This window comes from Heterobasidion irregulare, assembly GCF_000320585.1.
Source record: "Heterobasidion irregulare TC 32-1 unplaced genomic scaffold scaffold_06, whole genome shotgun sequence".
Taxonomy (NCBI): domain Eukaryota; kingdom Fungi; phylum Basidiomycota; class Agaricomycetes; order Russulales; family Bondarzewiaceae; genus Heterobasidion; species Heterobasidion irregulare.
Window position 1 is genome coordinate 469,722 of NW_009258202.1, and position 25,947 is coordinate 495,668.

Genomic DNA, 25,947 nt, shown 5'->3' on the forward strand with positions numbered 1-25,947 from the left:
GATGTTTTCAATCAAGTCTCTCTACGCTGCTGTCATGTTGATCATGCAGGTTGTCCTCACCGCGTTGATCGCGGTCACTGTCTACGTAAGTCCTCTCCTCGATGTCTCCCCCGTCAACGTGCATTTACTCACCTTCTCATTTTTTTTTGTTCGCACACACAGATCACTTGTATCGTCATTCAGTACCTCGTTAGCCGAGTTCTCAATGGCGATAAAGACACCAAGGTCGACGCCGTCTCTTCATCATCCGAGTCGCTGGCCGACTCCACCACCATCGCCGCCTCATCCTCGCTTGATACCCCTATCTCGGCGACCGCGCAGGACGCGGCGCCCACCAAGCGAACCAAGGCCAAACAGCCGCGCACAACCCCCACCCCTCAGCCCAGACAGTCCCACATCACGTCGGGCGAGATGCTGGTCACCTACTACCGCCGGCCCAACCTCTTCCGCGCATCGACCTACACCAGCCTGTACGGCTCGATGGTCGCCTCCATGCGCATGAACCGCACTCCCTCCATCGAGTCCGAGTATTCCGTGTTATACATCCCCTCGACCGCATCCACCACGTCCTCTTCATCCGCCCCGTCCACCTCTGCGCCGTCCGCTTCATCCACCTCATCCACCCGCCCGCAGAGGCCCAAGGGCCCCACCCGCCGCCACGCCTTCTTCCGCCTCCCCACCTCCTGCAGGATCACGCGCAAGTCCGTCGCCGCCGCCCTGCAGCGCCCCAAGACCCTCTTCCGCCGCCCCGCCTTCCTCCGCCTTCCGACCCAGTTCAGACTCTCGCGCAAGTCAAAGGCGGAGAGCGCAGCGCCGCGGCCCACACCCACACGTGGCCTCGCGACCTGCGAGGTCCCCACCATGCAGAGCCTCGAACTCTCCCTCATCCCCCGCCCTGCGGTCATCGAGCGCATGTCCGCCCCTGTCTCGGTGCCCGAGCCCAGAACAGTCCAGAGGCCGACGCTCGCGCGCCGCCTCGCGTTCCGGGACACCTCCAGGGCGCAGCTCATCGACTGCCTCATCCGCCTTGACGTCCGCCTCCCCCGCTCGGTGCTCGAGCACTCTGCGACGGCACAGCGGCCCAAGCTCGTGCGCCGCGACGCGGGTTCCCTACTCACAAAGTCGATGATGACCGTCGCGATCAAGCGCCCCACCACTCTCGTGCGCCGCGACGCGATCCGCTGCCTCCCGTTGGCGGTAACCACTCCTTCCGCACCGCACACCGCTATCATCCGCCGCGACGCGCGCCCCTGCCTCCCGACAGGGCTGAAGACGACTCTGGCACAGAGGCCCACCATCGTCCGCCGCGACGCTTGCCACGACCTCCTGACAGCGCTGAAATTGACTCTGTCGCAGCGGCCTGTCATCATCCGCCGCGACGCGTGCCTTTACCTTCCTGCAGCGCCGAAGTCTGCCCCGGCACAGAGACCGCAGACGCTCATACGCCGCCATGCGCACCGCATCCTTCCTGCCTGTGCGCGCACCCCTTCCCCCTGAATGACACCCTTCACATCATAGACGCGATGACACGGGAGCGGGTCTCCCGAGCATCGACGGAGATATACCCATCACACAATAGAAATATACCAGCGTGTATCCATAGCTTGCTACGAAATGTATTAGACCACAAACATCATAAAAATTTTGATAACACTTAACCCTTTTTTCCCACTTGAGAGTGTGATTTCTCAAGCACTCGCGCGCAAAGTAAGTTTGACGGGTTTACTACCATCAAGTCGTATGTACTCAATCTTGTCTCTTGATTACGTGAAGTCAGTGCAAACCGTATGGCTTTTTCTCACTGTCTGCTCGTTTGTCGCGGTGACTGGTAAATGATGTTCAATTACACTCGTCTGCTAGGTAGACAGTGTTACCTAATGATTCTTGTCTACTTGGTGTCTGGGGGCCACTGCATCCCTATGACTCGAGAACGAGCTAGGTTGGAAAAAAAGCTCTTCGACGCCCAAAGCGAAAGCGAGCGCACATGCGACGCGCCAATAATGCCACGCCCGCGCTTCGTGAAGATTTCTCGAGGGGCGGGTGGGGTGAGTGCTGTATGGGTCTCGACTCGACACTCGAGGCCATCGGCTAAAATTGAAAATGCCGTCACGGCCGCGGACTCCAAGCGGAAGGCGGCGAGAAATGAACGGAGATTGTGCGCCCGCGGCCGTTGCCTTGGGGTTCGTTCGAAACCCCGCTAGCTTCTGGTTGAAATGGGCGCCGTCTTGGAGCGAGACGACTGAGCGTCGAGGAGGAAGGAAGGGAGGGAGAATGGGAGGGGGGAGGGCGCTAGATGAGAGCACGAGTGGCGAGATGTTCACATCGTCGAGGGTGGACGTCTAAACTGCAAGGAGCGAGCGGACGTCAGCTGACGGCAGCGGGTCTTGAGCGCCCGCCCAACGCGGCAAGCTTCCTTCCCAAACGAGCGACGGCGAGCCCTCGAGCTTCCAGGCGCCCTGGCCGACGCACTTCATCTCGGCGCGGTGCACCAGCCTGATCGCCCATGACGAGCGGACGTGGCGACCAGGGTATATATAGCACCCCTCCCGCTCCCTTTGCACATCCCCCTTCCTCCTGCCCCCGTCTCCGCACCTTCCCTCCTGCAAGCTCCTGTCGTCGGCCATGGCGTTCAACATCCCCACTCTCCTTTTCGCTGCATTCGCTTTTTCGTCGCTCGCTCATGGTGCGTACAGGGAACCGTTTCAACTTCCCTTCCACGAATTCGAGACCGTTGACGCGAGCGGAATGCTCAACAGCTGCAATCACCCCCCGCGTCGAATGCGCCGACGGTAGCATCACCACGAACAAGGCGTGCTGTCCGCTCTTCAGCCTCCGCGACCAGCTCCAGCGCGACTTTTTCGAGGGGGAGTGCGACTTCGAGTCCCGCGGATCCCTCCGCCTCGCTTTCCATGACGCTGTCGGATATTCTCTGTCGAATCCAAATGGGTGCGTCCACGCCGGCCCCCTTCAGTCATCTTGCGGTGGGTTCTGATCGATCAACACCGTCACACTGCTCGGCTCGACTACACCTACCCCGCGGCCAAATTCAGCGGCGGAGGCGCCGACGGTTCCATCATGCAGTTCGCATCAATCGAGAACGCGTACGATGCCAACCTCGGTATCGACGAGATCGTCAACGCGCAGCTGCAGTTCCTCGCGACACACAATGTGTCCCTCAGCTACGGTGACTTGTGTGTATACCCTGTCCGCGCCATCCATGTTCGATTTATTGAGTGACATGACCATGCGTGCTGTCTAGTATCCAGTTTGCAAGTGCCGTAGGGCTGACCAACTGTCCTGGCGCACCTACACTCGATTTCTATCTCGGACGCCCGGACGCCAAGGCTGCTGCTCCGGATGACACTGTCCCGGAGCCCTTCCGTTCGTCCGCCTCGCATTCCGGCGCCGACAGGGCTTAACTGAACAACCTGCACAGACACGCCCGATATCATTCTGGCCCGCATGGCCGATGTGGGATTCACCCCGAATGAGGTCGTCGCTCTGCTTGCCTCGTGAGTCCACGTCTAAAAACGTGCAGGTGAAAAGGTCTGATGTGTTGGACGCGGCGATCTGCAAGGCACACAATGGCAACATCAAAGGAAGTCGACGAAACAATTGCCGCGCTGCCCTTTGATTCGACGCCCGCGACGTTCGACACGCAGTTCTACCTCGAGTCGCTGCTGAACGGTACCATGTATCCTGGGTTCGTGCATTCTTATCCCTCCAGCAGAAAAACGAAATTGTAGCTGACGGGGCTTCGCGATGGGTGACTGTAGGGCTGATGGTAAAAATTTCGGTCAAGAGATGTCTCCCTTTGGCGGCGTGATCCGCATCACATCCGATTATCTGCTAGCAAGGGGTACGTCTGCATCTGTGCAAATGCAGGGACCTCTTAAAATCGCGACTCACCTTGCGAACCAGATTCGCGCACAGCGTGTCAATGGCAAGGAATGATCAGTGCGTCGTGTTGTCTTGTGGAACAGAATGAGATCAGATAAGTGCTGATCTCCTGTCACAGAGAACCAATCGCGGATGCAGTCTGCGTTCAAAGCCGCGATGAAGAAGCTCTCGCTTGTCGGGCAGAATGAGCTCAGCCTCATCGACTGCTCTGAGGTCATCCTGCCTGCCGCGCGCGTCAATGACAGCCCACATTTCCCGCATGGCACGTCGGAGAAGGATGTTGATCAATCGGTGCGTGCGCACCTCTGCGCGCGTCTGCTCTGGTATCTGACTGAGCGACTTGCGAAACAGTGCAATATGCCGTTCCCGGACTTGCCCACCACAGCCTAAGCCGAGAGGACGCAGACACGTTCGTTCTCTCGGTCCCTTCCTTCTTTTTTCTTTGGGATATGAGTGTTGGACTCCCCCCTGCCTCCACCGCGCGCACATGCTAAACTACGCACCTACAGTCCTTACTTGTAATCCGGGCTCTATGCAGCTCCCGACCTGTATGACTTGTACAATACAGTAAGTATACCATGCAGAGAAAACCGAGCTGCAGACATATACCCGCATTACATACGTACATACATGCTTGGAGGCCGCCGGCAATCCAGTCGCGTCATCCATTCGGCATTGTCTTTCACGGCGTTGCTGCTAGGGCCCTTGCATACTTTTATTTTTTATCTTTTCGGGATCTTTGGTCGTGCAGGGTGTTATCTGTTGATGATCTGCGCCGGTGTATCAGTAGGAGCAGCGGTGGGTGTATGCGTGCGGATGTGGGCGTGGCTCGGACGGTGTCTGTTTTGTTTACGTGGCAGTAGGTAAAGAAGTTCGAAGCAGTGGAGAGCATATACGTATACCCTGTTGAAAGCATGTGTGCGTGTTCTTTGTACGTTGTGGTTTCAGTCAATGTGTTTGATGCGAAGGAAGGAGAAGATGAGCGACGAGGACGAGCAGGAGTCACATGGCGCTGAGCGCTGAGCGCTGATTGGAGGGATACGGTCATGTGATGTCTGTGGTACGCGTCGCGCCCAGAGCTGGCAGCACCGAGGCACTCAGTGATGACGGCGTGCTTCGACGCTCTTACAGGCCTGTCTGGAGAGAAAGGTGGATGTTGTACTCCAGGAAATGCTATAGACGGTACAAATGTTAGAGTTTACGAGGCCGACTAATAGAAGCGCGAGCAAACGAATGACTCAGTGCGTGTAGACAACGACTTATATATATAACAAGTACCTAATAGAAGCGCGAGCAAACGAATGACTACGGTAAGTCAGTAAAAGATCTACGAAAGTGTGAATGGTATAGTAGCTCACCTCAGTGCGTGTAGACAACGACTGAGGTGCTCGATAACGACGAACGTATGGTAACGATAGTGTGTTCGGAGTGTGAATAGGAACTGTATAGTACCAAGGCATCAACTCCGCAAGGTAACATGTCCGAGTGAGTCCATAAAAGGAAACTGATAACATATTATGTAATAGTCCGTTTGAAGTCAAAACATACCACTGTGCCTTCGTGCACGTTTGTCGCTGCAGTAAATCTCAACACTCCCCCTCAAACTGCATGGAGTCCTAAGAGTATGGCCATCTTCTCTACCTTCGGGCGCGGGAGCACCTTTGTGAAGATATCAGCAACCATCTCATTTGTCGGACAGTAGGCAAGAGTGATGCGGCCCTCATCAACAGCCTCGCGAATGAAGTGATAACAAATATCGATATGTTTTGTGCGCGCATGAAAAGCATTGTCGCGCGCGAGGGCAATCGCAGACTGGTTGTCACAAAACAGTGAAATAGGTGCTGTGCGGGGTGTGCCGAAGATGTCGGCGAGAAATGCACCGAGCCAGAAAGCTTCCTTCGAAGCATGTGTGACAGCAACGTACTCAGCCTCGGTGCTCGAAAGAGCTACGATGGCTTGCTTCTTGGCTGACCAGGACACAGCACCTCCATCGATGAGGAATGCATAGCCCGAAATCGAGTGGCGATGCTCCTGTGATGCCCAATCTGCATCCGAGAAACCTTCAAGGCCACGCTGTTCTGTCCCGAACACCAGTCGGTAGCTTCGCGTGCCTTTTAGGTATCTAAAAACTCGCTTCGCACCTTCCCAATGAGCCTTCCCAGGGTTCTGCATAAATTGCGAGAGGTGCGTGACCGCAAACGCAATGTCAGGTCGGGTCCCGCGTGCTGCATACATCAGCGAACCGATCGCCTCGCGAAACGGCGTGTTCCGCATCTCCTCATACTGGCGAGGTGTCGAAGGTGACTGGGTGCTGTTCAAAATGAAGGAGGGGTCAAGGGGTGTCGTTAGAGGGTTGGCTTCGTCAAGATTGAACCGTGCGATGATCACATCGATGTACGCGGCCTGCGAGAGTGAAAGAGTGCGGGCCTGCCTGTCCCGCTTGATCTCAATGCCAAGTAACCAGTGGATCGGACCGAGATCTGTCATCTCGAAGATCTGCTTCAGTCCCTCCTTGATTTTCTCAAGGTGTCGTCTCAAGCTCGCAAAGATCGCCAGGTCATCCACTGAAGCTGTGACTATGATGATGCCGTTTTCGAGTCGGCACCAAAAGATGCCATGGTCAACTGAGCAGCGCGTGAGCTTCAGCTTAGCGAAAGCGTCGCAGAGCCGCTTGTACCAGCGGCGTCCCGATTGCTTGAGGCCATAGATGGTTTTGTGGAGTAGACACACCTTGTGTTCTTCGCCCGGTTTTGCAAAGCCTGGTGGCTGCTCCATGTAGATCTCCTCTTCGAGCTCTCCATTCAAGTAGGCATTCTTGACATCCATCTGGTCGACCTCCCAGTTCTCGCGGGCTGCAAGCGCGAGCAGGATGCGCAAGGACTCGAGTTTGCTGACCGGCGCGAAGGTGTCGGTGTAATCAAGTCCAGGGACCTGGGTAAAGCCCTGCGCGACGAGCCGGACTTTGTATTTGGCGATGTTGCCCTCCGCGTCGCGCTTCGTCCTGAAGACGAGCTTGCTGCCAACAACATTGACACCTGGGGGTGGCCGGTCGACGAGGGTGTAGGTGCCAAAGTGGTTGATCATAGCCAGTTCCTCGAGAATTGCTGTCTCCCACTTCGGCCAATCCTTCCCACGGCGTGCTTCCGCCAAATTTCTAGGTTCGAGGTCCGCTCCCACGCTGGCAGCCATCGCGCGCTCGAAAGTTGTGCGTCCCTCCTCTTCCTCTGCGTCGTCCTCGTCCTCTGCCTGCGTGGCGCTCGACTCTACCGCACCTGGACTGGCCGCAAGACTTGCCGTCGGAAAGAGGGACCTCGGAAGGCCGGTTGCGACGCCTTCTCCTCGTTCGAGGCGTCGCACGTACTCGGACGGCCGCGCGTTTCGGCGGGGACGTCCCTGGTGCTCATAGGTCGATGTCTCCTCGTCAGGAGCGTCGGCGGCAGCGATAGGGTCGTTCTGAGATGCGACAGGGATCGAATCCGGAGGCGCAGGGACGCCGGGAGCGTCCTGAGGCGTCACCAGGATGTCTGGGTGCTCCCCCTCGGTGAGTTCCCCTTCTTGGTTGGAATCTTGAGGGCTGGGTGGATGCGATACAGCTGCGGGCGGCGCAGGCGACGGCGCGCGCGCAGACGGCGTTGCGGGCGGCGCAGGAGACGTTGCGGACGGCGCAGACGACGACGAGGCGTCCAGACGTGGCGCAGGCGGGACGTTCGGGGCGTTGTGTGGCCTAGGCTCCCCCTCGACCTGAACGGTCGTATCTGCGGCATCGGCGCGTCCCCCCTCTGCGAAAACGACGTTCCGCTCGATGCTGACGCGTCGTTTGCCCGGCCAGTAGACACGATAGCCCTTGCTAGCGGTATCGTATCCGACAAAGCGGGCCTCGTCCCCTTTTGGGCTCAGTTTCTTCCGCCCGTCAATTTTGACCCAAACCTTGCAACCCCACTCGTGCAGGTTCCGGAGATCTGGCTTCTTGCCCGTTGCAGCCTCAAGAGGAGTCATTCCCTTGAGTGCACGGGTTCCAGTTCTGTTCCAGATCCAAACACAGTGGCTGATTGCCTCTGCCCATAGGTATTTCGGAAGACCTGCATCCAAGAGCATTGCAACGGCGCGGCCAACGAGCGTGCCATTGAGGCGTTCGGCACGTCCGTTTTGCTGCGGTGAGTCATGGACAGTCAACTCGTGATGGGTTCCGCGACTCGCAAGATGGCCGTTAAATTCCTTCGAGGTATACTCGCCGCCGCGGTCCGACCGGAGGACACTGATGCGTGCGCCACGGTGCACTTCCACCCACTTCTCATGAGTGCGGTATGAGGTAAGTGTTTCGGCCTTTGTCTTCTGAAACTTCGTGGCTAACTCCATAGTTGCTTCATCCAGGTACGACGAGAAATACAGTGCGCCGCCAATCGATGGCGTCTGTGCGGGGCCCCATACGTCGGTGTGACACCGTCCACCATAGTTTGCCGCGCGCGGAGTCGAACTCTCCTGCGGAAATGGTGTGCGGTGGATTTTTGCACGCACGCATGCCTCGCATTGCTCGTTGCCATCCTCATCATCATTGGCTGTGGGGACTAGTGTGATTCCGTGGATGAGTCCCTTACGGACGAGTTCCTTGCATTGTCGAGTGCCAACGTGACCCAACCGCCGGTGCAACTGAGCCGGTGTGAGTGCGAGTGCTTTGCTTGTGGCCACATTGGCCTGTAAGGGAACCCTGCGTGGGCTTGTGAAAGTGTAGAGCCCGCCGGTGAGGGGCACACAGCCGATCTGGTGGTCATCGTGATTCCGAATCGTGGCTCGGCCCCCTCTGAATGACACGGCGCAGCCGTTCTTGTCCGCGCGTGGGACTGATAACAGAGTAAATGCCATGCCAGGGGCATAGAGCACGTCTCGTAGGATGATGGGGGATGTTTCACCCTTGTCGTTGGGGATTTCTACCCTCAGGTTCCCGCGTCCGGTTGCCATGAAGGTTCCGCCGTCTGCAGCAGTGATGGGTTCAGGAGTAATACTGACGAAATCCTCCATTTCTTCTTTGTAGGGCGACATGTGATGGCTAGCCCCGGTGTCGATGCAAGTTGTCATCAGGTCTCGGGATTCCCTACGATGAGCGGCGAGTGCGGAAGAGGTGAGGGTGGCCGTGAATCCGACAGGCTCAGTCGTGCTAGCGGAATTGGCGGCGGTACCTCCTTTCGCACCTTTCGATCCACTCCTTCCTCCCCCTTGATCTTTGCCTTGATCGGGATTGAAACCACCACCGCCTGGCTGTCGGCATTCTGCTTTCCGATGACCCTTTCTTCCACAATTATAGCATTTGCCCTTGATCTTCTGCGACGAGGCCGACGAGACCTCCGCATTTGGATGTGAGTAAAGAGCCGAAGATGTGGGTTCGGTGGCGGTGCGTTTTCTCGAAGATGAGACCTGCTCGTTCCGCAACTGATCATTCTCCCATTCATCAAGGACGAGAGAGGCAAGTCGGTCGGGTTGTATGTCCTGCCCCAGGATGCGCGCGGCGCCAGTGATGCTCGAGACAAAAGACCGATACGAAGGGGGAAGTGAAGCGGCGAGGATCGGTAGGTATTCGGAATCCGGGAGACTGACCCCCATTCCTGCTAACTCCTCTTTCAACTTCTCCATTGCATCTAGATGTGCTCGCAGATCCCCGCCATCACGACATCTCATCTCGGTCAGTCGACGACGCTTGTCGATCTTGACCATATCGGGCTTATCCTCGAACTCCTTGCACATGTACTTCCAGGCTTCGGCAACCGAGGTAAGTCTTCGTGATTGGATTTTGAGTAAGAGGGAGTCGCTAATCGTGCTGTAGATCTGTTGCTGGACCGTGTATTCATCCCGTTCCCAGTTTGCGAGAATGTCGAGTGCATTTTCGAGTTCGAAGGCATCAGACATGGAAATCGGAGTGTCTTCCGAAAGTGGGGATGGGACAGTCGGCCTTAAGCTGGATCCGTCGAGATGAGGTACCAGTCCTCGTGCACCGACAGCGGTACGAAGGCGGGTTTTGTAAATGACCCAGTTCGTGCCATCGTTGGCTAGCTTCGGAACATTGTAGAAGTTCTGGCTGGACGACATTGACGAATCAGCAGGGCCCATAACCTGTTAGAGTTTACGAGGCCGACTAATAGAAGCGCGAGCAAACGAATGACTCAGTGCGTGTAGACAACGACTTATATATATAACAAGTACCTAATAGAAGCGCGAGCAAACGAATGACTACGGTAAGTCAGTAAAAGATCTACGAAAGTGTGAATGGTATAGTAGCTCACCTCAGTGCGTGTAGACAACGACTGAGGTGCTCGATAACGACGAACGTATGGTAACGATAGTGTGTTCGGAGTGTGAATAGGAACTGTATAGTACCAAGGCATCAACTCCGCAAGGTAACATGTCCGAGTGAGTCCATAAAAGGAAACTGATAACATATTATGTAATAGTCCGTTTGAAGTCAAAACATACCACTGTGCCTTCGTGCACGTTTGTCGCTGCAGTAAATCTCAACAACAAACTCTTCGCCTGTCACAGGCTTTCGTGAAGACCGGCTATGCTGCGTGGCGGATGGACGATAGTATGATTGAAGTGTGTGCTCTATATACTACGTGTCTGCCATCGCTCTTTAGTTTTATACAATCTCAACACTACTCGGGCATGTTACAGGGACTTCGTTTTGTATGACGCACTGTCCTCATCCCCAAGTGAGGTGTTATCCCATCCGTGCTACGGTCACGGTGTAATGCTCGCGACCGCAAACACTACTAGAGAGACATTTCCCCTCGGTACCTCTGTGACAGTTTTTTGTATGCCAAAATCACACGTCTCAAATACACGTACGGCAAGCAGGGTCAAATACAGAATCAGGCGTCAGGGGCTAGGAAAAGCAAGGAAGCATTCATGATCGAAATTCTGGGAAAGGGTCCACTGAATCTGATGAATCAGAAACGCACAGGGCACAGTTCAAGAAACTGTACAAACCATCAGAATTCCATTTGTACAAGAAATCCTCTGTTCATCTCTCTATGGCACGGCCGCTGGAAAGGGTGGCTGCACCTGAACACATATTGTTTGCGTCAGAAAATGCTCGCAGAGTAAGGCACATATCATTCCTCACCGTCTCGAGAGCCGACCGAAACTTTTTCTCCAGGTTACGGCTGAAGAGACGTAGTTCATTCGTGGACGATTGACAAGCCGAGCATCGAGGCGCATCCAGAATTGAGGGCAAGATGATGCTATCGTCAAGGACGGTGTCTGAGTGGGGCCGTGATCGAAGAGTGGCTTCACATCTTTCTAGATATAGTGAAACCCGACGGAGCGCATAGGCAGGAGGATATCTAATGGCTTCGTTGAACCTCGAGAGTACAGAGCAAGTACACGACGGCTGAGGTTTTATGCCAGGTATGTCCAGTGGTTGTAGCCGTTTCAGGGACTGAATGGGTTCAAGAACCGCAGCAGCGCTTTGATGACGATATCGCAGGAGCTGGTGGTATTGGGAAGATGTCATGAGATCATAGTCCTCCGTGATCAGTTGACTAGAGGAGAAATCCAAGGGATGCAGAAGTGAAATACGCGCGATGCGATTCGCAATCTCGAACATCCGATACTGGCATGCAATGGCATAAACGGCGAAAGGTTGCACCGCAGCAGCCTCCAACATGACCGATTCGAGTGTCTGTGGGAAGGTCATGATCATGGCGTACTTATCCATCGCTCGAACCAGTGCGCGCACGAATGAGAGGTCAGAAGAAATCGACGGTTTATCTGTCGGGTACGACAAACGCAAAATAGTGTCAAGCACTGCCTGATTTTCCGCCATGCGCACTATCGGGATACCATCCTTGAGCTCGTCAACGTTGGGTGGCTGGTCACTAGCGTCAGGATCAGATGCCGAGGATGGGATGGTCAAGATGTCGGAGAAGACAGGGGATGCCTTCGACAAGATTAATCTGTGAACGTGGAAATCGACATTGTCAGAGGAACGGAGGACGATATCGGCATCGGCGTCAGCAAATGGATGTCTGGCGGCTTTGAGGCCAAGGGAGGGGGTCGACATCGTATGATGGATATTCACGGGTCGTGGGCGATGGAAGTGTGGAAGGGTGTCGTGAAGTCAGGGTAATATAGTACATACCGGGAGAAGCGGCTGCGCGCAGGGCACTATTTATGTCTTGCCTTCCAACCGATGGGACGTCAGGAGGATTGCGGAAGGCATCTAGTGTCTACCTATAATCAAAGAAGCCGTCAACCTAAAGGCCTCGTGCATATGCGCGCAGAACTGATACATTTTTCAGAGCAAGTATGTACGAGCAATCTAGTCCAGGAGCGATCTAGATGTCAGAAACGGGACAAGGCCGAGTAGCAAGCCACTCACTGCGATCACTCGCAAACTCAATGTACGGCTGATCTTGCGCATAGATGAACAACTGCTCTCTTTAAGCATACCACGTTCCCCATGGCATAAGGTTAACCCTTATCGCATGCTGTAGCGGATGTTGGAAACATCGATAATAGCGATGCAATATCTTGATTGAGGCTGAGGCGCTGCCTCGAGACAGCTTGAGACGGGTATGATGCGTGCTGGAACCTGGTGTGCACTTCAAGATCACACTTCACACCTAAACTCGAAAGCTCTAATGACAAAATTGACGACACATTCCATAACAATTCAACAATTGGCATACAGTGGAACTGGATCGTCGAAGATGGCCTCAGTGACACGACAAACAACAATACTGTATATTGCCCTCACCTGTACGGAACGAACTATTCAAGAAGAGTTGGGACGCATAGACGCACGATCTGAAAACACAAGCTGTCAATCCGTTGACACACGCACAACACAGGATCCAAGCAAGTAAACTGACCGCCGTGAATGTCCATCACAATCAGGCTCTGCCTCTACTCCTTGGACTCGGCCTCCGGAAAGGGAAGAGGAACCTACCCAATCCCCTTGCTGTGAGATGCATGTCTACAACGGAGCCAGAATTTCTGCTGCTTACACTTTCAAGGGCACGTCTGACACCTCCCATCATTTTTTTACAGAAAGTGTGTATCCTGCGTGCTCGGGGCCGACAAGCATCGCATTGTGCTGCTGCTACACACATATCAGTGATGAGCTCCTTCTCCATAACCACCTCACAATGGGGCCTTGATCTCAGATTCTCTTCACATTGCTTGCAATATGTCAAGAGCCACTCTGGGCCATGAAATGCACCTTTTGTAGTCGCGAAATCCACCTGAGAACAGTAACAGGGTGGGTTTTGACTGACGGATCTAGAAAACATTGCAAAAACGCTCCAGTCGGAACGAACAGCTCTGGAAGCGGCAGAGGAGCTTTGTTGATGGAACATGAGGAACTGACAGAGATGATGGCCTGATATAGACTGCAAGTCTCCTTTACTGAAGAAATCGATGGTGGAAGGGAAACTGACATCGGATAGGAGCCTGCGCGATAAGACCGCGATGCGATTCGCGAGTTTGAGCATCTGATATCGACAAGCAATAGCATACATTGCGCGACTGTCCGTTTTGGCAGCGGCCAACATCATCGGTTTAAGGATCCCAGTCATGTCTTTGAGCATCTCGTACTTTTCGAGAGCCGGAAGCAGCTGTCGAATGGACGGTACATCGAGGGTGAGGGTCTGCTGGTCTCTCGGGTAGCAGAGTCGCAGAACGATGTCCAGCGTTTGACGATCTTCCGTGACACGCACAACGGGAAGACCGTCTTTGACATTGTCGGCATTGAAAGAGTCGTATGAGGAAGGGATGGAAAACATGTCTTTGAATACGGAAGAGGCCCTGGATAAGGGCCATTTGTGGACGTAGAAATCGACGTTGTCGGAGGAACGGAGAACGATGTCTGCATCGGTGTCATCGAACGGAGGGTCAGCAGCTTTGAAAGTGGTAATGAGGGTGGGCTCGGGGGTGGTCGTCGACATGTTGGATGAATATAATCTGTGCACAGTGGTTTTTGGGGTGAGTTGGAGTGAGATCGAGCCAGGGTGATATAAGTACCATGTAGATTCCGGGGAAGCATGCGCAGAGCCTGCGCAAAGACGGCTGTTTCCGCGTGGGTGTACATGTCCAAGCGCTGGCGGTACGTGACCTACGCAGCAAGTATCAGATAGTATAGCTCACCATGGATGGAAGCCGTCAACCGCAAAGCCTCGTTGCATATGCGCGCAGAAATGACGCATGCCTTCTGTTGATGTTTTTCAGAGCAAGTGTCCACGAGAGATCTAGACATCAGAAGCGAGACGAGGCTGAATAGAAAGCCGCTCACTATGATTACTCGTTGTCCTCAAGGCGCAGCTGACCTCGCACATAGAGAACGACTGTAATTTGAGTTCATCGTATGCGGTAGTGGATGTTGAGGACATTGATGATAGCAATGTGATGCCTTGATGCTGAATGTCCTGTGACAGGTCTCATGCGTACCTCGTAAGCTGGCGTGCATGTCAAGCGCACCCTTCGCAGTCAAACTCGAAACCAAAACCCCGATGACAGAATCGGCAACACACTTTATAACAATTCAATCTGCATACACTGGAACTGAATCATCGAGGATGGCCTCAGTGACACGAACAACAACGACAGCATATTTCGGCCTTACCTGTAATACGGAACGATGTAGCCAAAATGGATTTGGGAGGCATGGACAGATAGTATCGGCCAGGAAGCTGAAAAACACAGGCTGTTGATCCACCAACACACGCACACCACAGAACCCAGACGAGCAAGCTGACCGCCGTGAATGTCCATCACAATCAGGCTCTGCCTCTACTCCTCGGACTCGGCCTCCGGAAAGGGAAGAGGAACCTACCCAATCCCCTTGCTGTGAGATGCATGTCTACAACGGAGCCAGAATTTCTGCTGCTTACACTTTCAAGGGCACGTCTGACACGTTCCATCATTTGTTTACAATAATTGTGTATCCTGCGTGCTCGGGGCCGACAAGCATCGCATTGTGCTGCTGCTACACACATATCAGTGATGAGCTCCATCTCCATAACCACCTCACAATGGGGCCTTGATCTCAGATTCTCTTCACATTGCTTGCAATATGTCAAGATCCACTCTGGGCCGTGAAATGCACCTTTTTCAGTCGCGAAATCCACCTGAGAACAGCAACAGGGTGCGTTTTGACTTCTGACGGATCCAGCGAGCATTTCAAAAACAATCCAGCTGGAATAAACAGCTCTGGAAGCGGCAGAGGAGCTTTGTTGATGGAACATGAGGAACTGACAGAGATGATGGCCTGATATAGACTGCAAGTCTCCTTTACTGAAGAAACCGATGGTGGAAGGGGAACTGGCATCGGATAGGAGCCTGCGCGATAAGACCGCGATGCGATTCGCGAGTTTGAGCATCTGATATCGACAAGCAATAGCATACATTGCGCGACTGTCCGTTTCGGCAGCGGCCAACATCATCGGTTCAAGGATCTCAGTCATGTCTTTGAGCATCTCGTACTTTTCGAGAGCCGGAAGCAGCTGTCGAATGGACGGTACATCGAGGGTGAGGGTCTGCTGGTCTCTCGGGTAGCAGAGTCGCAGAACGATGTCCAGCGTTTGATAATCTTCCGCGACACGCACAACAGGGAGGCCATCTTTGAGGTCGTCGGCGTTGGAAGGGGCGTTTGGGGAAGGGATGGAAAACATGTCTTCGAACACGGAAGATGCCCTGGATAAGGGCCATTTGTGGACGTAGAAATCGACGTCGTCGGAGGAACGGAGAACGATGTCTGCATCGGTGTCATCGAACGGAGGGTCGGCAACTTCGAAAGTGTGGATAGGGGTTGTCGACATGCTGTGTGGACGTTATCCGTGCGCGGCGAATCCTAGAGGAAAACGAGACGAGAGCCAGCCTAGGCGGTATATAAGCAAGCACATACGAGGGCACGAGGCGATACGGACATATTTGGAGCATCCTTCTCCTCTTCGCCTTACAATGGTCAAGGTCACAGGGCGTCTCTGGCGTCTGTTTGCGATCGAGGAGTCCCAAAAGAGCCGCTCCCATGTCGGCGCAGATATCGGTGGTGGGGAGTGACCTAGGCAAGGGGTACCGGGGTGCAAGGAGGGGGCGACGAGCATGATGAGTTTCAGTTCGCGCGCTGCGCGGACGGCGTCGAACGTGCATTGGGAGCGACGTGCGCCTGTGAGTCACTCAGTCGCTCTCCCAGGGGGCTCGAGCGGCAGAAGGGTCAAGGCCACAGGCGTTTCCGCGATCGAAGAGATGCCCGTAAAAGTACGCGTGCAGCCTGAGCAAGAAGGGTCTTCTGCGAAGGTCTGGGCGGCGCTAGCGCTCATGGTGAACAAGCCAAGCAACACGCAGCAGACGGCCAGGGAGACACAGGCGGTCACATTGCGAGGCGTTCAGACAAACTGCTGAGGAGTGAGAGCGACGAGTCGCAGAGTCGCACTAGGGTCGCGCAGCTTGCATCGCTCGTCGGGCACCCCGTCGGACCTCGGACACCTCGACCGATCTCCTGGGGGCCCAGCCTGCCCGCTCGCCTGCCCTCGACCAGCCAAACACACCACGCCTGTCCACCCCCTCCCTCCAAACACAGCCAAACACACCCACGGATCGCACCCAAGCCAAGCCCGCCCGGCTCGCGGCCCCCGCCCGATGCGCTTCTCCCGACCGCCGCTCCCGCGCGAGTGAGATCCCGGTGCAGGCGCGTACCCCGGTCCCGCGCGTCGTGTGTGCGCGCGCGGGTATTTGGAGCATCTGAGCGATGCGCGCGGGCGTTGGGGGTTCGCGTGAGAGCGGACGCGTGTGGATGCGTGCGTGGATGCGTGCGAGCAAGCAAGCGAGTGAGAAAGCTTAAAGTGCCGTGAGGCTCCGCCCCCTCGTTCGCCTTCCCCCCGCGCGAGGAGCTGGAGCTGAGCTCACGCACTCCACATCCCCACCCTACCGCCGTCTCAAGGCCAGCCTCAAGAAAACCATGCCGCGCCATCTCGCGCACCTCGCCTCCGCCGCGCTCGCGCTCGCGCGCCGGGACGCTCGCCGGCCGCGCCGCTGTGAGTCCGCCTCTCCTCTCCTCTCCCGCCGGCGGAGCGCATCTGACCGCATTGCTCGTTATTCCCCAGACGAGCCGGTGCTGCATTCTGACGATGGCGCCTCCCCGGCGCCGCGTCGCGGAGAGCTCGGGTTCAGCGAGCGCGGAGCGGACGAGCCCGAGGACGGGGACGTGATATTCGAGGACACGCCGCTCGGCGGTGCTCCCGCAAAGGCGCACAAGCGCGCCATCCAGCGCAGGTCCGCTCAGAGCCCCCATTTTCCCGCATATATGCTCATGTAGTTAGACGGCCGCCCAGTTGGAACGCGACGTGGGTCGTCTGCGCCGTGACCGCCTACGTCCTCTTCGCCTGGCAAGGCCTCCGCCTAATCCGGTGGTCCGAACACACGCCCACAGGCCTCCCATCGTCGCTGTCGTCGTCGCTGTCGTCGTCGATGCCGGTCTACGACACCTCGCTCGGGTGCACGGGCCCCGCCGCGCCCTTCCTCTCGCGCCCCGCGCGCACGACGCTGCGGATCCCGATCGGGACGGAGCGCGCGGACCACCTGTTCGAGGTGCGCGGCGCGGCGGTGGGCACGCTCACGATCGTGCGCGGCGGCGGCCGCGGCGGCACGGAGGGCGTAGAAGACGCGGTGGTGGCGGAGGTGGCGGTGCGCACGGACGACGCGGGGCTCGTGGATCGGTACTGGGCGTACGTCCCGCAGGCGGACGCGGACGGGCGGGTGCTGAACAGCCATTTCACGCTGTTCACGCCGAACGCGGGGTTTTTCGCGGATCGGGCGCGCGAGGGCGGGAACGGGACGGCGTGCATGCGGTTTGATATTGTGTTGCGGGTGCCGCCGGGGCTGCGGCGGCTGCATGTGGTGGCGCGGGCGGTGGCGCAGGTGCGGTTCGCGGAGGGGGCGGGGGCGGGGCTGGAGAGCCTGGAGGTGACGGGGTTCGCGGAGGATGCGCGGGCGATGGTGTTGCTGAGCGCGGCGGGGGCGGGGGCGCGGCGCGTGGGGGTGGAAGTGCACGGTGGGTGGGTGGTTGGGGAGGTCGGGATTCGGGAGCGGGTGGCGGTGACGACGCGGGGAGGGGCGGTGGGGAGTTTGCGGGTGTGGCCGGAGAGCGCGGAGGGGAAAGGGATGGGGGCGAAGGTGGAGGAGGGGTGGGAGGGGCGGGCGGCGGAGCTGAGGACGGTGTCGGGGGAGGGCAGGATGGAGGTCGTGTATGAGCGCGCGCGGGGCGCGAGGCGGGCGATCCGCAGCCAGCATTATTCGGCGGTGAACGGGGAGGTGCAGTTGACTTACCGAGGGGCAGGGTTCGATGGGCGCGTGGAGGTGGACGCGCGGGCGGTGAGAGCGCACGGCGTGGATGGGCTGGGCGTACATGGCGGCGGCGGCGGGGAGGGGTGGGTCGGGGACAGGGGCGGGCGGGACGAGGTGGTGGTGGCTGCGCCCGCGGCGTGGGTCGGGCTGTCTTTCTGAGCGCATCTGTCGTTGCAGGTCCGGATATCTTTATGTCGTATCTATCGTATACGTAGCTAGATGCTCGTCGAACGCGGGCCACGGCCGGCATGTCGGCACCGGGGAGACAACGCCGGGCCGTGCCCGCCCCGTCGTCGCGACTCGACTGGAGCACTCTGCAAGTGTTCTGCACCGGCGTGGCCATCTGCTCGCGTGAACGACACGCCCTCCTCGCTCCAGCTAAACAACCTCACGTCTTCCGCCCTCCCGCCGCGTGCCCGCCACCGCCCTGCACCGCCTCCACACCCCCGCGCCCACCATATTAACCCGCCCTCCCAGATCGCCCGGGGCCCCTAACTTCATTCCACCTGCCCCCGTCTATCTACCGCTATCTACCGCTATCTCTTTTTTCTCTTCTTCGCTCTCGAGACGCGTCTATTGTAGAAAACGACTGCACGTGAACCATGGGCGTCTTCGGCGACATCGTCCGCGCGCTCGCGCGCGTCTTGTGCGGCGGGCCTTCGTCTGACCAGCAGCAGCAGCAGCAGCAATACCCGCAGCAACAGTACCCACAGCAGCAATACCCACAGCAGCAGTACCCACAGCAGCAGTACCCACAACAGTACCCTCAACAGCCACAGACGTCACAGCAGTACCCGACATACCAGCAGCCGGTGTCCTACCCGCCTCAGCAGCAACCACAGCAGCAGCCGCAACACCCGCAACCGCACAAGCCGCACCATGAACAACACAAGCCCCATCATGAGGCTCACAAGCCCAGCCAGAGCCATCCGCCCCCGGCTTCTACCCCACGAATCGTACGTCCCCTCCGCCTCCCCCCTTTCCTCTCTTCCCGCCTCGCGCTAACAACCCCGCCCTCCGACTCACCACCCACAGGACCTCAACCAGCAGAACCAGCAAAACGCGCACTACACAGCGCTGCGCGCGCGCGCGAGCGCCGCGGGCGACGCCATGGCGCGCGCGTTCGAGCAGAGCCACGACGCGTACGCGCGCGGCGACGGCGCGGCTGCCAAGGCGCTCTCCAACGAGGGCAAGGAGCGCCAGCGCGAGATGGAGCGCCTGAACGCAGAGGCGAGCGCGTGGATCTTCCGCGGTGCGCGTGGTGCTCTTTTTCTGTGCTCTCATTTTTTTATTTAATCTATTTTGGTGGGGGGGCGCGGCAGAGAATAACCTGGTGAGTCTCCTATGGGCCGTTCGTCGTCCGCGTGTGCGTGTGTGTGTGTGTGTGTGTGTGTGGGGGCTGACCCGCGTGCGTCGCGATCGCAGGACAGCAAGCCCGGCGAGGTCGACCTGCATGGGCTCTTCGTCAAAGAGGCGATCGCGTACACCGACCAGAGCATCCAGGAGGCGCGCGCGCGCGGCGACACGCAGCTGCACCTCATCGTCGGTGCGCACTCCCTTTCCGCTTCCGCTACTTACTACCTGCGCGGCTTGTTGACGCGTATACCGGATGCGTGATAGGTAAGGGCCTGCATTCGCCGCACGGCGCCGCGAAGCTGAAGCCCGCGATCGCGGACCTGATGCAGAAGTGCGTACACCTCCTCTCCCCCTCCTTCCCCTCCCCGCACCTCTTCTTTCTTTCTTGTTATTTGTTGCCGTTGCGCGCCGCGTGAGCTAACGGTTCGTGTGGTCGGCGGTGGCAGGCACGACCTCGTCGCGGCGCTCGACCCGCACAACGCGGGCGTCCTCGTCGTGCAGCTGCCTGGCGCCCCCGGCGCCGGGGGAGGGGCGCGCGGAGGGGCTGGAGCTGGAGCTGGGGATCGGGAGATGGGCGGGGCGCTGGGCGCGGAGGATATCACGCGCCGGCTCGGGGCGCGGAACGGGGATGGGCAGTGCGTTGTTATGTGAGGCGCGCGCGCGGGAGCTGGGCGTTGCGCTGAGCTTCTTGTGTGCGGTGCACGTGCCGCTTTGGGCAAGCACTCGGTGACGGGCGGAGGACTTCAGAGTCGCGCCTCGTCGATAAGCTATATTTTTATGTGCGGGCATGGTGGTGACGATGATGGTGATGATGAATGTTGGCGGGCGGGCTCGTCGCGCGTTGTTTCGTAATGTATTGCTACTCACTTGTGCGTGGGTTCGCGCGTGCGCGACGTTTCTCGTTTTGGATGACGGCCGGTTGGGTTGATTATTGCGCGCGTATACAAGGAAGGTCGGTCTAGATTCTATTGTGGGCGGAGGATTTGGGCGTGTTGCGACGACCTACTTGTATATATGGCCCCCCACCGGTCGCGTGCAGTCGTGCATCTATGGATCTGCTACTGACATCGAGCTGAAGGTGTGTGAAGCATGTGGGTAGTTGCAGCGCAGATGAGAAGAGATCCGATCTGGGTTGGGCTGGGTTTGGCTGTATCCCCATCACTGATGCTCGTCAGATTCCAGACATGGCCGCTTACGGTTCATCGGTGAATCTTCTGGTAACATTGAACAACACACTCCAAATCTCCCTTTTCTATCAAAATCCCGTCCTGGACTGACCAGCGGCACAGCGCAACCGACATGACGAGCCGTGGCGGTCGACTGGTTTGGAATCAAATTATTTCCAAGTCGGTGTGGCCTACTCTGATCACGCAGAAGTCATGAGTCCCGTTCATCCTCGACTGTCTGTCGTTGCTCTCTTGTGCGAAAGTTTTTTTTGTGGTGCGTCTAATTTCTCGTCTTCCTACATCCGATATCAACCAAGCTGGCTCCAAGGCGTGCTCACTGTCCTCTTCGGGATCTCGGTGTACGTGGTTCTGTGAGCCATGATTCCCCTTTTGAATGCTGTCCCGCGTCGAACTCGAACACTTGAATGTCGTATAGGTTTAGAAGGCCACGGTCAAGGACCACCTATGTCTTGTTAGGGGCGAACATCGTCCTCTATGCCGTTGCTGTACACCATTGGATATCAAGCTCGGTGACCATCCTGGGCGATGTCGCGAAGGGGAAGGCTCACAGGCTCATCGCCTCGTTGTCTCCTATTATCAATGTACGCACGTTACGACCGTTTCTACAACGACAAACTCACGCTGCAATGAAAGCATATCATCAGCGATTCAATCCTGTTGTGGCGAGCGTGGTTGATCTGCGATCGCAACACAACGATATGTATTCCATCCTTCGTCTGCCTTGTCGGGGTGCTAGGTTCGTCCATTCCACAACTTGCCGTTCAAGCGAGAACGGACCCCCGCATTCCAGCTACCCTCGTGATCAGCATGTTTGTCGAGCCGCATCTGCCCCGGGGTCTTGTTGCTGTATCGTGGAGCCTCACTCTGGGCTCGATCCTGTGGACAACGTCGATAATAGCTTGGCGAGCGTGGTACGTCGAATCTCGAGGTACCCGTGAGATAGATCGCTAACCGGAGCCTGCGTTTGACCGTGCTAGGCAGCACAGGAAGTTCATCAAGTCCCAGCTGGGGGAAGGGACCGCTAGAACAAACGCCGAGAAAATTCTCAGCCTGCTGATAGAATCTGGGGCAATATATTGCTGCATATGGGTGCGTTCGCAGCTCAGATACGACACGCTTCGGCTCAATGTCTCTGGGATGCACTAGGCAGTGTACCTTGCGATCTACTACGGACTTCGAACCGCGATGTTCATACCGCAATCCATCCTCGTTCAACTTGTCGTGAGTGCCGAACATGCAGGCCGTGCCCAAGAATTTACCTGATCGCTGTCATTGCTAGGCTATATACCCACTCACTATAATCATCATCGTCCACATCCGAGCCACTTCCCCGAACTCGCGATCGCAAATCTCATCCTTCTGCTGCGCAACGCCCCCTGATATCTCCTCTGGAAGTGCAGATTCTGATCGTCGCACACTCAGCTCTGGATAGCAGTGTGTGCTCTCATTACGAAACCCTGTTAACACAGCCAAAAACATTCGTCATTACAAAACTTATGAGTATAGCAACATCGACCGTATTGAAGGCTACTGCACGCCTCCGTCGAGTGTATCGTTGTTTTCCGGGGAATCCAATGCCCAGCTCCGTCGCGAGTAGCACGAAATTGTTTGGCTGGCGGCTAGCGCACGCGTCGTTACAAGGTCCCTAGGGGTATTGCGCGGTGTTTGCACCCATTCTCCAGCATGTTTAGTCGGAAGACTTGAGGAGAGAGCGCGCGCGGGGCGCCAAATCCGGCCGCGGCGTCCGAATTGGGCAGGCCCAGCATGGATGCAGGATCAGCGCCCCCGAGCGTCCGTGCGAGCGTATATAAGCTCGCGCCCCTGCACTGATGAGCCCGTGGCAGGGCGCTCCCCGCCCCCATCTCGCCCCCTCCCTCCATGGCTTCGTGGACGTCGACGCTGTCCTTCCTCGTCAAACCGCGCTTGGGTCGTGCACCGCGACCGAACAGTGGAGCGCCCGGGGCCGCAGCCATGGGGCTCCTCTCACTAGGCATCCTCGTCGCCATCGGCGTGACGGAGTGGTGGTGGCCGTATGGTGCTTATAACAGAGGCGACGGGGGGGTATCACCCGCTCTGTGCTCTCACCGAGATACGGAGATGGAGACGACGCGGGGCGTTAGATCGGGGGACACAGGAGTGCATCGCGATGCCACCGAGGCTGCTACACAGACCCCACAATGTGCTGGTGCTGAATCTCCATCGACGGACAAGTCGAGATCACAGACCGATGATGAACCTCAAGCACCTCTATTCCTCGAGCATGAAGCTTCTGAGCGTAGCACACCATGCCAGGAGGAGGTTGGAGGATCTTCCAAGTCGTTATCGATCACAGGTTCGCCAGCATCGCCGCTCAGTGATCGGCCTTCGCAGATCTCACAGCCATGCCTCATGGGGATAGCCCCTGCGCCGAAGGAGTGGAGCACCTATACCATCCCAGCAGATGTTCATCCCCAGCCCTTGCCTCCACAGATTGGCAAAGTACGCGCGGAGATGCACATAGCACCGCCTGCGTCGGTGTACATGGAATCGTCCTACAGTCGTTTATCACCAGATGACCAGGAGGCTACATTGACCATCTCTCAAAGAGCGCCCGTGTCGAATGGTTTTGCGATTCCAGCAGACACGCCGTTCCAACCTAGCTCAGCGCTCCCTGAGGCACCCATCGTCTTGTCCGTGCCGTCATCGCGCACAACTCCGTCAGCATCGCGACGCGATGTTTTGTCTGCTGCGGTCAAGGAAGTCCCACCGGCGCACATCGAGGTGATGGAACATGCGGCGTCGAAAGCACAAAGCGCTGATATGGCCCCAGCGAATGCGCCTGCCCAGCTTCAGATTGTCCCTAGCGCAAAGCGTCCGAAAGAATACGCATATCGAAAGAAACGTGTGCGCTCTCGCGCGCGGGCTTCCATGCATCCTCAATCAGCAGACCGTGGCACTGGGTCCCCAGTAGAGCTGAAGCGTCCCACCGACATAGCGCCTGCGACGAAGAACTCTCGCAGGAAGAGGTCCATCGGCATGAAGTGCATAGCGCCTGCTGCTGAGGTGGGCACAGAGACGACACCTGCGGACACAGACAAGGCGAGGCGCACGTTCAAGGCAATGCAGCGCGCGCCCGCCCAGAGAATGTGTAAACGGATGCGCGAGGCACAGGCAAAGCTGAAGCATTGTGGCAGAGACGTGCGCAAGAAGGGGAAGCTCCTGGATCTGATAGAGGAATGCGAGAAAGAGATGATGCGGCTGAACGCAATTGCCGCGGATCTAATATTCAAAGGCAAGTCAGAGCCACGTCGTTGATGATCACATGCACAAACGGGCTGATTGCTGATTGCTTTGTTTTGAGCAGAGTTCAACAAGGTGGGAGTGAATGGTGTATGCGTTGTATTCGGCTGACTTGTCATTTGGCTCCGGGAGTGGATAGGACAGGCGAGCGAATAATGTTGATCTGCATGGGCTGCGCGTCTCGGAAGCAATCAAGTATGCTAACGAGGCGGTCACAAAGGCACGAAGCCGCGGTGACCTGACACTCAGCCTTATCGTCGGTATGTCCTCAAGCAGAGCGGTGAGCGTCGTCGCATTGACTCGGTGTGCGCGGGTCTCCAGGCAGGGGTCTGCATACAGAGGACAAAGTACCCAAGTTGAAGCCCGCAATCATGCAATTTTTGGAAAAGTATGTCTGCACAGATGCCTCTGCTAGCGTATAAGGTAGATGCAATGCACGGGACTTACCTTCGTCTAGTCTTGGACTCGCTGTGGCTGAGCAGCCGGGGAACGCGGGGCGCCTGATCATCCAACTGGGCGGATGGTCTGACAACGAAGATACAGATTGAAAGCCGATAAATCGGCGTGTACGAGTATGCCAAGAATTGTGAATTGAGGTCGGGTTTTGCTGGGTTTTCTCGCTGTGTTGTAAGTTAGTATGTCCTGCTCGAAGTCTGATACGCCAAACGGAACATGTACAATATTGTTGCTTGGAGGCAGACAACGTCCAAAGGTTTTGATGCTCTGCTGTTGAGAGTGAGCAGCGGAGAACACGAGCGCTGGATCGTGCACTCAATCGAGTGCACGCTTCCATAGTCATCAACGAACAGCAAAGGGCGAAGGTGACTGCGCACACGTGTGAATCTGACATGCAGTCAATTATGAGGCCAGGGTGCACACCCCTTTATCACCGGTTCATCTTGAGCTCGGCAACGATGTGGGCTGGAGGCGTTATATTGGTGTATGTTGGGATGTCCTGCTCGATGCGCCAAATGCAACGTGTACGATATCGCTGGGTAGGAGTAGATCATGCTCTGATGTCGAGGGCGCAACCGAACGACGAACGGTTTTGCGAAGAATGCCGGCATGGTGCCTGTACCCAATTGGGCAGACGAGCGCACGCAGTCGTAGCCTCACATCAGGAGATCCGCGCTTCCATGGCCATCAGCGATACCCCAAGCGCCCGTGCGCCCGCGAACATATATAGCACATGGCCAGATATCAGGCCAAAAAAGGGCTTGCAGCCTCCCCCATCTCCTGCCTCCTAGCAACGTCAGAGACGTTGCCTGCTCCCTCGACCTCGAACACCAAGGCAGCCAAACACCACGCTCAAAAGTCAGATATGGGCCTCTTAAAATTATTCATACTAACCACAGCGGCGGTTCTAATGTCCATATACTTTTGGAAACGCAATGATGACGACGATGAGAGCTACGAGGACGCGCACTTCACCTCAAGCCAGGCGGCTGAGAGACCGAGGACGGATTACGTCAGGCCTCAGAATACTCATGCAACCCAGGTATATGCGCCTACTGACCACTCCAGGGTGCAGAGCACGTATGCAGCGCCGACGCAAGCCCGTCCTCAACCTCCGACAGAGAACCATGGAGTGCAGAGTGCTAGAACGTACACGGCGCCGATATCATCCCGTCCTCAGCCTCCGACAAACATCTGGGCCTCGAGGGTGCAGAGCACGTACACAGCACCCACATATGCACCTCCTGAGCCTCCAACCCCAGTGCGTCTTGATGCCGATGTACACGTAGCTGCACTCGTGCCATCGCCACGTATATATCTCGGAGCGACACACTATGATATCTCCGTATACGAGGAGGAGGACCCCCAGATCTATGTGCCAGAGCCCATATCTCCAGATGCAGACGTCAGCCAGCGAGATCTCAATGCGACACAGCGCGCG

At 56.9% G+C, this 25,947-nt stretch overlaps 14 protein-coding genes across 14 annotated transcripts; 9 read left to right on the forward strand and 5 right to left on the reverse strand.

Annotated features, from left to right (window-relative positions):
• Window position 1: 1 nt before the first annotated feature.
• Window positions 2–1,497, forward strand: HETIRDRAFT_418417 (uncharacterized protein; the record flags this gene model as incomplete). The annotated part of the gene is made up of 2 exons (XM_009548861.1): window positions 2–85; window positions 163–1,497. The coding sequence occupies 2 exons, from the start codon at window positions 2–4 to the stop codon at window positions 1,495–1,497; spliced, it is 1,419 nt and encodes a 472-aa protein (XP_009547156.1).
• Window positions 1,498–1,888: 391 nt separating this feature from the next.
• Window positions 1,889–2,505, reverse strand: HETIRDRAFT_452006 (uncharacterized protein; the record flags this gene model as incomplete). The annotated part of the gene is made up of 3 exons (XM_009548862.1): window positions 1,889–2,052; window positions 2,111–2,339; window positions 2,470–2,505. The coding sequence occupies 3 exons, from the start codon at window positions 2,503–2,505 to the stop codon at window positions 1,889–1,891; spliced, it is 429 nt and encodes a 142-aa protein (XP_009547157.1).
• A 117-nt stretch (window positions 2,506–2,622) lies between these two features.
• Window positions 2,623–4,290, forward strand: gpx1 (low redox class II peroxidase; the record flags this gene model as incomplete). The annotated part of the gene is made up of 10 exons (XM_009548863.1): window positions 2,623–2,683; window positions 2,757–2,946; window positions 3,051–3,191; window positions 3,260–3,381; window positions 3,437–3,512; window positions 3,578–3,703; window positions 3,777–3,859; window positions 3,922–3,957; window positions 4,019–4,191; window positions 4,252–4,290. The coding sequence occupies 10 exons, from the start codon at window positions 2,623–2,625 to the stop codon at window positions 4,288–4,290; spliced, it is 1,047 nt and encodes a 348-aa protein (XP_009547158.1).
• A 188-nt stretch (window positions 4,291–4,478) lies between these two features.
• HETIRDRAFT_418419 (uncharacterized protein) lies at window positions 4,479–4,763 on the forward strand (the record flags this gene model as incomplete). Its single annotated transcript, XM_009548864.1, has 1 exon — window positions 4,479–4,763. The coding sequence occupies one exon, from the start codon at window positions 4,479–4,481 to the stop codon at window positions 4,761–4,763; it is 285 nt and encodes a 94-aa protein (XP_009547159.1).
• A 1,408-nt stretch (window positions 4,764–6,171) lies between these two features.
• Window positions 6,172–6,465, reverse strand: HETIRDRAFT_247227 (uncharacterized protein; the record flags this gene model as incomplete). Its single annotated transcript, XM_009548865.1, has 1 exon — window positions 6,172–6,465. A coding segment is annotated over one exon (294 nt), but the record flags the coding sequence as incomplete, so codon positions are not given.
• Window positions 6,466–10,917: 4,452 nt separating this feature from the next.
• On the reverse strand, window positions 10,918–11,950 carry HETIRDRAFT_320663 (uncharacterized protein; the record flags this gene model as incomplete). Its single annotated transcript, XM_009548866.1, has 2 exons — window positions 10,918–10,950; window positions 11,012–11,950. 2 exons carry the CDS (start codon window positions 11,948–11,950, stop codon window positions 10,918–10,920), a joined length of 972 nt encoding a protein of 323 aa, XP_009547161.1.
• A 579-nt stretch (window positions 11,951–12,529) lies between these two features.
• Window positions 12,530–14,002, reverse strand: HETIRDRAFT_475996 (uncharacterized protein). The gene is made up of 4 exons (XM_009548867.1): window positions 12,897–14,002; window positions 12,762–12,834; window positions 12,647–12,709; window positions 12,530–12,585 (listed from the first exon to the last, which is right to left on the reverse strand). Exons 1-2 carry the CDS (start codon window positions 13,833–13,835, stop codon window positions 12,796–12,798), a joined length of 978 nt encoding a protein of 325 aa, XP_009547162.1. The 5' UTR covers window positions 13,836–14,002; the 3' UTR covers window positions 12,530–12,585; window positions 12,647–12,709; window positions 12,762–12,795.
• A 960-nt stretch (window positions 14,003–14,962) lies between these two features.
• Window positions 14,963–15,704, reverse strand: HETIRDRAFT_101564 (uncharacterized protein; the record flags this gene model as incomplete). Its single annotated transcript, XM_009548868.1, has 2 exons — window positions 14,963–15,114; window positions 15,182–15,704. The coding sequence occupies 2 exons, from the start codon at window positions 15,702–15,704 to the stop codon at window positions 14,963–14,965; spliced, it is 675 nt and encodes a 224-aa protein (XP_009547163.1).
• A 286-nt stretch (window positions 15,705–15,990) lies between these two features.
• Window positions 15,991–16,630, forward strand: HETIRDRAFT_101565 (uncharacterized protein; the record flags this gene model as incomplete). The annotated part of the gene is made up of 2 exons (XM_009548869.1): window positions 15,991–16,269; window positions 16,322–16,630. The coding sequence occupies 2 exons, from the start codon at window positions 15,991–15,993 to the stop codon at window positions 16,628–16,630; spliced, it is 588 nt and encodes a 195-aa protein (XP_009547164.1).
• Window positions 16,631–16,843: 213 nt separating this feature from the next.
• On the forward strand, window positions 16,844–17,200 carry HETIRDRAFT_101566 (uncharacterized protein; the record flags this gene model as incomplete). Its single annotated transcript, XM_009548870.1, has 2 exons — window positions 16,844–16,919; window positions 16,989–17,200. 2 exons carry the CDS (start codon window positions 16,844–16,846, stop codon window positions 17,198–17,200), a joined length of 288 nt encoding a protein of 95 aa, XP_009547165.1.
• Window positions 17,201–19,260: 2,060 nt separating this feature from the next.
• Window positions 19,261–20,088, forward strand: HETIRDRAFT_242815 (uncharacterized protein; the record flags this gene model as incomplete). The annotated part of the gene is made up of 4 exons (XM_009548871.1): window positions 19,261–19,502; window positions 19,659–19,774; window positions 19,849–19,915; window positions 20,031–20,088. Coding segments are annotated over 4 exons (483 nt in total), but the record flags the coding sequence as incomplete, so codon positions are not given.
• An 875-nt stretch (window positions 20,089–20,963) lies between these two features.
• Window positions 20,964–21,447, forward strand: HETIRDRAFT_319145 (uncharacterized protein; the record flags this gene model as incomplete). Its single annotated transcript, XM_009548872.1, has 3 exons — window positions 20,964–21,040; window positions 21,079–21,121; window positions 21,193–21,447. The coding sequence occupies 3 exons, from the start codon at window positions 20,964–20,966 to the stop codon at window positions 21,445–21,447; spliced, it is 375 nt and encodes a 124-aa protein (XP_009547167.1).
• Window positions 21,448–21,578: 131 nt separating this feature from the next.
• On the forward strand, window positions 21,579–22,203 carry HETIRDRAFT_101569 (uncharacterized protein; the record flags this gene model as incomplete). Its single annotated transcript, XM_009548873.1, has 4 exons — window positions 21,579–21,682; window positions 21,749–21,860; window positions 21,918–21,992; window positions 22,051–22,203. 4 exons carry the CDS (start codon window positions 21,579–21,581, stop codon window positions 22,201–22,203), a joined length of 444 nt encoding a protein of 147 aa, XP_009547168.1.
• A 962-nt stretch (window positions 22,204–23,165) lies between these two features.
• Window positions 23,166–24,757, forward strand: HETIRDRAFT_440315 (uncharacterized protein). Its single transcript, XM_009548874.1, has 5 exons — window positions 23,166–24,042; window positions 24,115–24,125; window positions 24,190–24,310; window positions 24,372–24,438; window positions 24,508–24,757. Exons 1-5 carry the CDS (start codon window positions 23,262–23,264, stop codon window positions 24,596–24,598), a joined length of 1,071 nt encoding a protein of 356 aa, XP_009547169.1. The 5' UTR covers window positions 23,166–23,261; the 3' UTR covers window positions 24,599–24,757.
• Window positions 24,758–25,947: the final 1,190 nt, after the last annotated feature.

Bases quoted from the DNA above. Each gene is read 5' to 3' on its own strand.
- HETIRDRAFT_475996 (XM_009548867.1), bottom strand. From the start codon at position 13,835: ATGTCGACGACCACCCCCGAGCCCACCCTCATTACCACTTTCAAAGCT. The intron at 12,835-12,896 runs GTAAGCAGCAGA...GGGATTGGGTAG, and splicing joins TCAGACGTGCCCTTGAAAGT to GTTCCTCTTCCCTTTCCGGA.
- HETIRDRAFT_440315 (XM_009548874.1), top strand. From the start codon at position 23,262: ATGCACATAGCACCGCCTGCGTCGGTGTACATGGAATCGTCCTACAGT. The intron at 24,311-24,371 runs GTATGTCCTCAA...GCGGGTCTCCAG, and splicing joins GACACTCAGCCTTATCGTCG to GCAGGGGTCTGCATACAGAG. The intron at 24,439-24,507 runs GTATGTCTGCAC...ACCTTCGTCTAG, and splicing joins ATCATGCAATTTTTGGAAAA to TCTTGGACTCGCTGTGGCTG.